Below are 12,005 nucleotides of genomic sequence, written 5' to 3'. Positions count from 1 at the left end.
TACAAAATTGCAGAAATAATCTCATTCATAAGGCCAGTGATGTTGTGGGGATGGAACTGGACTCTCTCACGGTGGTGTCTGAAAAGAGGATGCTGTCCAAGTTGCATGCCATCTTGGACAATGTCTCCCATCCACTACATAATGTACTGGGTGGACACAGGAGTACATTCAGCCAGAGACTCATTCCACCGAGATGCAACACTGAGCGTCATAGGAAGTCATTCCTGCCTGTGGCCATCAAACTTTACAACTCCTCCCTTGGAGGGTCAGACACCCTGAACCAATAGGCTGGTCCTGGACTTATTTCCTGGCATAATTTACATATTACTATTTAACTATTTATGGTTTTATTACTATTTATTATTTATGGTGCAACTCTAACAAAAACCAATTTCCCCCAGAATCAATAAAGTATGACTATGACTATACTCAAAAAAGGTACAATGATTCAAAATACACATGCACAAGGATTTTATGTTATTTCAGTTAATGACCCTCTCTTCAGCGGTTATTTCATTTCCTTTCAAACAATTCAGATAGTGGGAGTGGCCATTGGGTGAGCGGGTCAGTGTTAGAGTGGGGGAGTTCAGGATTTTGCTCATATAGGTGTAACGCCCTGGTTAAGATTTTTACTGTTATGCTGTAGGTATTTCATTTTAGCAGTTCTATAAGAGCTGTCTGTTCTGCTTTCAGCATGTTTAGTTTTGAGCTAAAGATAAGGGGTTATGATGTTCATGCTTAGGAACGTAGTGTCATCCAGTCAAGATGGTAGAATTGGAAGAAGATTCTAGAGAATGCTGGGCAGAGGGGTTTTTGTGACGTACACTGGTATGAGTCAATTTTTTTTTGGCAGGAGCTGGGAGAAGGCAGGAAGGAAGATGGCTGAGGATATGGTCCCTGTTGCACAAGGTGCTTTGTGCAGAGGCAAGGCTTCAAGAAGGAAGGACCAATGCTCCTGTGGAGGAGCCCGTTTGTTTGAGATGGATTTCAAGAAATATTTGGAAGGTGGTGTCTGCTTTCATGCAGACTATGGGTCTAGTGCGCGAGTTAAAGACAACTTCAAGATGAGCTCCGACTTAAGTGCATATTAAGACTGTGTTAACCGTAATGGGCCCCTTTTTATTTTTTGTGTCTTTTTCTTTTCCTACTAACTGTTCGATAAAGCCGAAATTTGTAAATATGCTTTCTTTATAATTGCATGCAGTGTACTGTTATTTCTGGTGAGTAATTGCAAGTGGGCAACATTTACACAGTATTCCCTCAGATTGCGGTGCACAGTCAACACATCCCGGCTCTCCTGGTCTGGTGGGACCCAAGTCATATTGACCTTAGATGTATGGAATTTGAGAAAAGTGGTTTTCTCACCACTGAGTCCATTGGCCTGTCAGCAAGGGGCTGATGACCTGCATCTCCAGAGATGCCCTGTAAAAAGGGGTTTCACAGGCATTGGCAAGGAGAGGCAGCAGCTGTAGGTAGGTTTTTTTATTTTAAATTTTCTTTCTTTCTTATTGCACAGTTAGAACAGGATACAGACTGGAGAGTTCATCTACCGAGGCTGTATGGGTAAAACTGAGGAATAAGAAAGGGAGGACGACATTAATAGAATTATGTTACAGACCACTGAACAATATGTGGGATTTAGAACAGCAAATTTGTAGAGAGATTGGGCACTAATGCAAGAAACATAAGGCTGTGATAATAGATGATTTTAAGTATTGACTGGGACTCCCATACTTTAAAAAGGCTGGGTGGGAAACAGTTTGCCAAATATATTCTGGAAATCAGTAAATAGAGTGCGATACAAGATCTACTATTAAGGCATGAGACAGGCCAGGTGACAAGTTTTTGTAGGGTAACACTTTGCATATAATGATCATAATGTCATTAGTTTCAAGATAATTATGGAAAAGAATAAATCTGGTCCTTGGGTTGCGATTTTAAATTGGGGAAAGGCCAATTTTCATGGTATCAGAAAGGATCTGGCAAATGAGGATTGGGACAGGTTGTTTTCTGGCAAAGGTGCACTTGGTAAGTGGGAGGCATTCAAAAGTGAAATGTTGAGAGTACTGAGTTTTTATGTCCTGTCAGAATAAAAGACAAGGATAAGACGTTTAAGGAACCTTAGTTTTCGATACTGAGTCCCTGGTTAAGAAAAAGAATGAGGTGCATTGCAGTTATAGACAGGCAGGAACAAATGAGGTACTTAAGTATAAAAAAATGCAGAAGAGAACTGAGGGATGAAACCAGGAGGGTGAAAACAAAGCATGAGGTTGCTCTAGCAGACAAGGCAAAGCTGAATCCAAAGGGATTCTACAGATATATTAAGAGCAAAAGGATAGCAAGTAACAAAGTTAATCCTCTGGAAGATCTGACTGGTCATCTATGCAATGAGCTGAAAGTGATGGGGGAGGTCTTAAATAGGTTTTTTTTCACCTGTATTTCCTCCAGAGACGGACACAGAGTCTATAGAAGTAAGGCAAAGCAGCAGTGAGCTAACAACAGACAATAGGTACAGGAGTAGGCCATTCAGCGCTTCGAGCCAGCACCGCCATTCACTGTGATCATGGCTGATCATCCACTATCAGTATCCAGTTCCTGCCTTATCCCCATAACCATTGATTCCGCTATCTTTAAGAGCTCTATCCATATCTTTCTTGAAAGCATCCAGAGACTTGGCCTCCACAGCCTTCTGGGGCACAGCATTCCATATATCCACCACTCTCTGGGTGAAAACGTTTTTCCTCAACTCCGTTCTAAATGGCCTACCCCTAATTCTTAAACTGTGGCCTCTGGTTCTGGACTCACCCATCAACGGGAACATGCTTCCTGCCTGCAGTGTGTCCAATCCCTTAATAATCTTATATGTTTCAATAAGATCCCCTCTCAGCCTTCTAAATTCCAGAGTATACAAGCCCAGTCGCTCCAATCTTTCGACATATGACAATCCCGCCATCCCGGGAATTAACCTTGTGAACCTACGCTGCACTCCCTCAATAGCAAGAATGTCCTTCCTCAAATTTGGAGACCAAAACTGCACACAGTACTCCAGGTATGGTCTCACCAGGGCCCTGTACAGCTGCAGAAGGACCTCTTTGCTCTTATACTCAATTCCCCTTGTTATGAAGGCCAGCGTGCCATTAGCTTTTCTCACTGCCTGCTGTACTTGCATGCTTGCTTTCAGTGACTGATGTACAAGAACACCTAGATCTCATTGTGCTTCCCCTTTTCCTAACTTGACTCCATTTAGATAATAATCTGCCTTCCCGTTCTTACCACCAAAGTGGATAACCTCACATTTATCCACATTAAACTGCATCTGTCATGCATCTGCCCACTCACCCAGCCTGTCCAAGTCACCCTGCATTCTCATAACATCCTCTTCACATTTCACACTGCCTCCCAGCTTTGTGTCATCGGCAAATTTGCTAATGTTACTTTTAATTCCCTCATCTAAATCATTAATATATATTGTAAACAGCTGCGGTCCCAGCACTGAACCCTGCGGTAGCCCACTGGTCACTACCTGCCATTCCGAAAGGGACCCGTTAATCGCTACTCTTTGTTTTCTGTCAGCCAGTCAATTTTCAATCCATGTCAGTACTCTGCCCCCAATACCATATGCCCTAATTTTGCCCACTAATCTCCTATGTGGGACTTTATCAAAGTCTTTCTGAAAGTGCAGGTACATTACATCCACTGGCTCTCCCTTGTCCATTTTCATCGTTACATCCTCAAAAAATTCCAGAAGATTAGTCAAGCATGATTTCCCCTTCGTAAATCCATGCTGACTCGGACCAATCATATACACATTACAGAGGAGGTGTTTACTGTCCTAAGGCAAGTTAGGGAGGCTAAATCCCCAGGGCCTGACAAGGTGTTCCACTGGACCCTATGGGAGGCTAGTGCAGAAACTGCAGGGGCCCTAGCAGAGATACTTAAAAACGTCCTTAGCCCTGGGTGAGATGCTGGAGGATTGGATGATAGCTAACGTCGTTCTACTGTTTAAGCAAGACTCTAAGAATAAGACAGGACAATGAGCCTGACATCAGTGCTGGTTAAGTTATTGGAAAGTATGCTAAGGGACCGGATATATAAGTATTTGGATACACAGGGACTGCTTAGGGATACCAATCTAATAGAGTTTATCGCTGAAGTTACCAGGAAAGTTTATGAAGGCAAGGCAGTGGATGCTGTCCACAATGACTTTAGCAAGGCATTAGACAAGATCCTGTATGGGAGGTTGGTCAAGAAGGTTCAGTCATTTGCATTCAAGATGAGGTAGTAAATTAGATTAGAAATTGGCCTTGTGGGAGAAACCAGAGAGGGATAGTAGATGGTTGCCTCTCTGACCAGAAGCCTGTGACTAGTGGTGTGCTGCAGGAATAAATTCTTGGTCCATTGTTGTTTGTCTTCTATATCAATGATCTGGATGATAATGAAGTAAACTGCATCAGTAAATGTGCATTTGACACCAAGACTGAGGGTGCATTAGACACCGATGAAGACTATCAAAGCTTGCAGTGAGATCTGGACCAAATGGAAAAATGGACTGAAGAATGGCAGATGGAATTTAATGCAGATAAGTGTGAGGTTACTGCACTTTCAGAGGACAAACCAGAGTAGGACTTGCACAGTAAGCAGTAGGACACTTCGGATTGTGGTACAACAGAAGAATCTCGGAATATAAATCCATAATTCTTTGAAAGTGGCATCATAGGTTGATAAGAGTCGTAAAGAAGTCTTTTGACACATTGGCCTTCATCAATCAAAGCACTGAGTACAGAGGTTGGGATTTATGTTGAAGTTGTAAGGCCCAATTTGGAGTACTGTATTGTGTGCATTTCTGGTCACCTACCTACAGGAAAGATGTCAATAAGATTGAAACAGTGCAGTGAAACAGTGCACAGAAAACTAACAAGGATGTTGCCAGGACTTGAATTATAGGTAAAGATTGAAAAGGTTAAGATTTTATTCCCAAGAGTGTAGAAGAATGAAGGGAAATTTGATAAAGGTATACAACATTATGAGGGATATAGACAGGACAAATGCAAGCAGGCTTTTTCCATTGAGGCTGCTGAGACTACAAGTGGAGTTCATGGGTTAAAGGTGAAAGGTCAAATGTTGAACAAGAACCCAAGGTTGAACTTCACTCAAAGGATGGCGAGAGTGGAACAAACAGCCAGCAGAAGTGGTGGGTATGGGTTCAATAATTTCAACATTTAAAAGAAATTTGGATAGGGACATGGATGGGAGGGGTGTGGAGGGCTATGGTCGGGGTACAGGTTGATGGGAATAGGCAGATTAATAGTTCGACACGGATTAGGTGGACCGCATCACCTGTTTCTGTGCTGTGGTGTTTCACCACTCTGTGGCTCTAGTGAAATATCCAAATGAAGGATGGCTGATCATTATAAGTTAGGACACCATGTGGAATCTGCTCTTCTTTCATACTGCATCATTCATTTCTAGATCAGCTGAAGAACTGTAAATCAAGATTAATAACTTCTCTGTTACTTGATCAAGGAAACAGATTAAGTTTTCTCATGGTACAAATACTCGATCCTAAATCTACATTAATACCAAACTTCTGGATAACATAGATTATTTCTAGTTTATTTGGCATCAAATCTTTTTATTCACTTGGTTTTAGAAGACAAGTTGTTGTGAAACTTAAAGAATTCTCTGCAATCTATTGTACAAGATGGCGCTAGTGAACAACGTAACTAATGGTGACATTGGTATAAGTGTCTTGGGTCTTGGGCAAGGCTTGATTGGCGCTGTTTGTGGAATGGAGTTGTTTTTAATGGACACTGCAGTTCATGTTATACGTGTTTCTGGTTACATCTTTTTTTAATTGCTATTTTGTATGAATTTGATCAGGGCATTTCAACACTGACTGGCTCTGCGGTCTGCACTCAACGAACGACACACTGGTAAATTGAATTGAACTGAACTACACTGAACATTCCTGGGATTCTGCAACTTGATGTTTAATATTCTGTGTTATTCGCTCATTTTTTGCTGTTTGCACAATTTGTTGTTTTTTTTTTTTTTTTGCACATTGGGTGCTTGATACTTTCTTTGAACAGGTTCCATGCTCTTTCTTTGTTTCGTGGCAAGACCAATTTCAGGGTGGTATACTGCATATATACTTCAATTATAAATGTTCTTTGAATCCTTGTATGAAACACAGTGCTCCGTGCTCTATTTTAGTACTCTTCCTTCGGGCTTATAAAGTATGCTATGTACACCAAGCAGAGGTAGACTTAGAGCAATTTCCATTCTTGGTTACTCAGAAAATCCACTGAGAGTCATTTGTAACCCAAAGGTGACCAACAAGATTTTCAACAAAATTGGCCTACAACCTATCCTAACTATATTGGACAGTTACAGTCATCTGCTGTTGGTTACTCTCCATGGCCAACTGAAGACCATGGTGCAGAAAAAGATCAATGTTCCCAAACAGCTACAAGGCCAACGAACCACATAAGAAATTCAGCTCTCTCATCATTAGATCAACAATTGTTTTTTATGGAGAACCCAGCTCAAAGTTGTTATAGTCATAAAATCCAGGCTGAGATCCACAGATGAGCCAGGCAGCAGAGGATCTGCCTACCTTCACCAGAGAGTAAACCCATCGCCACCATGAGAAATCTTGTTCATCGGGGAAAAGAAAATAAATTATTTAACAAGCACCTGAGTGTAGAGATCCAGCAGACAGCCCAGACCTAAAGTACAGATGATGAATGAGGAGCACACAGGAAGGTTATCACTTCACCAACAGCCTTTGCATGCACAAGCCCTTCAGCCCCCACACCCAAGGCCCCATCACACTGACGGCCAGAAAAGTGGGATGAACTCATTAGGAACTGATGAAAAGGACATTTCTAAGACCTTCTCAATCATACTCTGTTCTTGATTCCAGTGAACTTGTCTCCATGGAGGCCTACCTGGACGAGGCTTGTCCTTACTCCTAATTGATACTAAGTCAAAGCCATATTCTATCAAAAAAATACCATAACCTTGAGAGCAGACAATATCCCTGCTGAAACCTTAAAATTCAGCATGGAAATACTCAGTCACAACTCCATAGTTTCATTGCCCATATATGAACAGAAGATCACAACCAACTTCAAGAAAGAAATTAAATTTGACTTTAGGAACGACACAGGAGTCTTTATGCCTACAAAAGGGAAAATGATTGACAGGTATGCCACTAACAGTCTTCTTTCAGTGGCTGAAGGATTGTATCCTGAATCACAATGTGGATTTCATCCATCATGAGCCATAGTGAATATAGTCTTCGCTTCATTACAGCCTCAAGAGAAGTTGCAAGGACCAGCACTGACTGGTCTACTCTACACGCTGTCTTCGACCTCACTAAAACCTCGACTCCATCATTTGGAAGGAACCACAAAATATCCTCATCAAATTTGGCTGCCTAAAAGAATTTGTCTCCACCTTAAACTTGTTTCACAACAGCATACAAGCCATTTAACTGAAGCCATCCTCAGTTACGACTGGTTTCAAACATACCTTTGTCATGGCCTATCAGTATTCTCAATCTTTCATGCTTTAACAGTGCACATCACTTTCAACAAGTTTCCCCACAGAAGTGAAGCTAACCTTTTGAACTAATGGAAAGCTGTTCAATCCAGAACCAAGGTTACTTCAGTAGCCAAGCTGCCTCAGCTCATAACTACTCAAAGTGGAGAAGATGCATCCCAGATGGTACCCTGAACATCAAGGGTAAATGCTGGGAGTGCACTGAAGTGGAAGGAGACAGACAAATTGCCACCCACTCCAGCAGCCACCTCCTGCCCCAACTGCGGAAACACTTGCAGTTTCATCACTGGCTTCATTAACCAGATCATAACCCACAAAACTGAAGTGACACAGGTGGGCCACCTTCAATCTTGATGGGCTACCTAAGGGAGAAGGGAAGGTAAAATAGAGCACCTGCTATTACATGGCAAACCTAGCGAGTTTACGGTCATGTGAGGTGCGAAAAGCCATTCATTGTTAACTTCTTGGTAACCTAAAATACTACATGCTAAATGTGCTAAGGAATGCAAATACGAAAAATACATATCAAAAGTACAAAACTAAAAGTAATAATGAAAATTACCTTTTGCTCAAGTTCATTCTTCCGATAATTGATGGTAATAGAATAGTAGTGTCTGTTTAATCCATGAATCAATGCCTAGAAGTACAAAAATCACAACTTTACAACTGAAATGGGAACGGCTACATGACTAAGCTAACCTGAATATTTTGGTTATTTCAATTTATCTGCTGAAAAAAACTGACAGAAGGTGTATTTGGCAACAAATTGATGCTCAAACACGTTTCAAAAGCATACACAATTTGTATTTCTCACATCAAATTTGCAATATCACAGTCAATTATGACCAGATTTGAAAATAATTTGTACACTGAAATTCATTCATAAATTCATTTGAGATAAAAATCTGAATTTATGCTATTTAATGTATTTTAAAAACCCAGAACTATTTTGTCTACAGAGGGTTACTTGGGTGATATATTTTGACTTTAGATAAATACACTGAACCACACAACCCCAAACTTCTCTGAATCAATGATCGAGGAGTTGGAGGAGGATGCATAAATTGTTCTTTAATTTTTTTTTTGCCACAGGAAGCATCTGGCCTCACCAGAACGTGGTCAGGATGAAGTTTCCATTGAATTGTGCAACAAGATCCAGCAGAAGCTGAAAAATATTCATCCTTTCAAGTATACAGAGAATGTTTTTCCCCTTTCTCCGGAGACTTGCACATCATGACCCAATAAACACAAATCTGTCTGGATCTCAAAATGTTAAAAAAGGTCCAGGTGACCATATCAGTATAGAAGGGAAATACAGACCTTACCATATTTACTCCACACCGAGAGCACTTTGTACCTAGTGACCAGGTACTTGCCTGCCATTGAGAGGAAGCACCACTCTCATGTCTTGAACCTTGTTGGCAGTCTGCTCCAGGTAATCTTTAGCATACACCCTCAACTCCTCCAAAAGATTCCTGCCAACTTTTAGTAGTCAGGAAAAGAGCAGTGGTCATCCAGATGCCAAAAAATGCAGCCTCGTTCTTGTGATTGGCTCTGGCCCTGGTATTGTCACCATGCTTATGCACCTTTGTCTGTAAAACTCTTTTAAGGCAAATACAGGCTGAGGTAAAACCTGTCCCTAGTGTAGCAAAGGTTGAACATTGCAGTGGAATATTCCATTCAGCTGTACCTTACTTGTCATTCACAGTACAAGTTTCTGCAGAAACTTTCCTTTGACCACAAATCCATCAGGCAGCAGTCAGCACAGAAATTCCTGCAGGACACATAGGAGATGGGGACAATGGATCTTGCGGGATGGTTTTCCAGGCAGAATGTCAAAGTCATTAGGCAGTAAGCCTCCCCATAATACATAAAAGACTTTGGTTGGGTGGCAGTGGGAGAAGCCCCATCAGATTCGTCCTGCACAGTTACAGTCTCATTCCCAACTCTCTCTTTTTTTGCCAAGTTGATCTGGAGAAGGATACAGTGACCTCTGTTGAGGCATACTGTGTGCACTCAGAACTCCAGGCTCTTCCCAGGGAAGCATACCAAGATAAACATCAACTACTGCCGGAAGATCATCAAATAGGTGCAAGCTATTTTGTTCTGCACAAACTAGCTGACCTGTTCGCCTAGGGCACCTGAAAGAATGAGTGCAGTTAAACTTGGTCCAGCCACAACAAAGGCAGGTCTCAGCCCGAAACGTCAACTGTACTGTTTTCCATAAATGCTGCCTGGCCTGCTGAGTTCTTTGTGTGTATTGTGTTGCCTTATGTGTGTTGCTTGGATCTCCAGCATCTGCAAATTCTCTCTTGTTTGTGAGGAAAGGAGTATAGCATAGGGTCCTCCTGCCACTGGACACTGAGGGGACGGGCTCTGTGCAACAGCCAAGCATACATTTTAAGGGTGCTTTGTTTAAAAAGGAAACATGACTGGCATTGGAGCAATGTAAAAAAAATACTGTAATGATGTACTGATGCATTTCCTGTATATATTTCTTTTATGAAAAAAGTACATTTATTGAAATAAAATAATGTCTTCAATGGAGTGCCTCAAAGACACTCAAACTGGCCTGTTACAAGGCTTTTTAAAATGCTTGATATAATGCTAGTTATACAATGTGTGAAGCTCATCAACAAATTGCCGAGAAGGGAGTTGAAAATAGTTCCATTATACAATGTTTTTAGTGAATTAAGTTTAAAGAATAACCTAATGCAGTTTAAATATCATTTTTGCAGCCGAGATGTGTAACTCACATACATGCCATTATTTACCAATAGCACAGTAGAGTTGTCTACGTCTATTTTGCAGGCTGAGCTGCTGCAATCACAGATCAGGAACTAGGTCAAAACATTGACATTGACAGCAACAGCAAGCTATTTGTAAATATTGATGTGTGGAATTCTTTAAAAAGTGTAAGAAATAATTTTAAGACATTCCTTGAAAAGTTGTGCTCCATATATCATCAATAACTTTGTTAATCTACCCATAGAAAAAATTAAGTAATCGTTTCTTTTGATATCTTACAGGGTTGAGACAATTTCCTCCTGTATTAAGCAAAAAACTTCTTTTCCTGTTAAAAATGCTAAGTTTAACATTTAGTTTATAGCATAAGCATCAAGTTCATGCTGCGGAACAAGCAACCTTTAGGAATAAACCAGCTGTGCACTGTAAACAACACGAAAATAGTTTAATTAAGTGATGATCCAACTGCATAAAATGGCTTTTCTACTTGTACACAGATACACAATTCAATTAGTTTAGAATAAATATCCAGAGGACAAGGTCCTAATTTCAATGATCAAACATATGCTCTTTCCGAAAAGTTTCTGTTATTGTAATTAATGAGTAAAATTGATGGAGGCTTTCAACATTAATTACTAATGGAAGTGGTGTGAAAAATATCTTTGCAAATACATTCACACACGTTTTAATTACAATTAATCCATTGCTTTGCCATTGACTAGTGAGGCTTATTGTTATTGGATCTACTTGGACTCTTCAGCACAACTCACAATTCACCATAAAATTTGGAATATGTGCAAGATATTAAATAAAATCAATTAAATACAGTGGATTCCTGTTAATTGGGCTATCGGTTAATCGGGTGGCTGCTGATTTAGAACAAAAACAAATTGAGAAAACAGCTAGGATTCCCTTTTTTTTATTTGGGACATGAGCCCCCTTAATTGGGGCAGGAAACTGTCAGTGACATGCACTTGTTAAACACTGCACTGTACTTAGACCAAGCAGTTGTGTAGGTTGCGTGTGCTTGTGTTATGTTATCCAATTGGGCCAAGGGTCACCAATTCAAAAAGCAGTGATTTTTTGATAATTTTTTTTTTAAATTTTGACATAAAAACATTTTTGAGATCCTTGCCAAAATGCCATGAAACGATTTGACACTAGCCAAAAGAGTTACCCTACTGGTCCAAATTAAAAGCCATATGCCTAACACCACTCATCATCACATGGCAGAGATAACTAAAGTGCTGAAATCTACAATTGCACGCTTGATACATCAGCAAGATAAACATAAGAAGAATTGGGCATTATGCAGAAACAACAAGAACATCCCAAAAACTAAAGAGTGAAGGTAAGGATCCAGATGTTGAAGAGGCTCTCAATCAATGGTTTCCCATTGTAACTGGACAAGGTGTGCAGATCAGAGGAGCTAACTAAGAAGCTGGGTCATGAAGACTTTAAAGGAACAGATAGTTGGTTGCCTCGATGGAAACATAGGCACCACATTAAAGTCGAGAAAGCATATGGCGAAAAAGGTATTGCTGATGCTGCAAGTGTAGAAACATGGAAATCTGTAAAACTCCCCGAATTGCTTCAAAATTTTGTGCTGATGATATTTACAATGTCGTTGGAACAGAATTTTTTATCATGGCATGCTGAACCGTTCCCTTTGCTACAAACATGCAGCACGATCA

General features: G+C 40.5%; 1 protein-coding gene across 1 annotated transcript in view; it reads right to left on the bottom strand.

The window, feature by feature from the left end:
• The window catches only part of psmd14 (proteasome 26S subunit, non-ATPase 14), a 96,267-nt gene that overhangs the window by 19,656 nt on the left and 64,606 nt on the right, over window positions 1-12,005 (bottom strand). The window contains exon 8 of the mRNA XM_072262023.1: window positions 8,129-8,203. Coding sequence (XP_072118124.1) covers window positions 8,129-8,203 — 75 coding nt within the window. The remainder of the gene's footprint in view (window positions 1-8,128; window positions 8,204-12,005) is intronic.

This window comes from Mobula birostris, chromosome 6 (genome assembly GCF_030028105.1).
Source record: "Mobula birostris isolate sMobBir1 chromosome 6, sMobBir1.hap1, whole genome shotgun sequence".
Taxonomy (NCBI): domain Eukaryota; kingdom Metazoa; phylum Chordata; class Chondrichthyes; order Myliobatiformes; family Myliobatidae; genus Mobula; species Mobula birostris.
The sequence above is the reverse complement of the archived record's forward strand: the minus strand, read 5'-3'. Positions and strand labels throughout refer to the sequence as shown.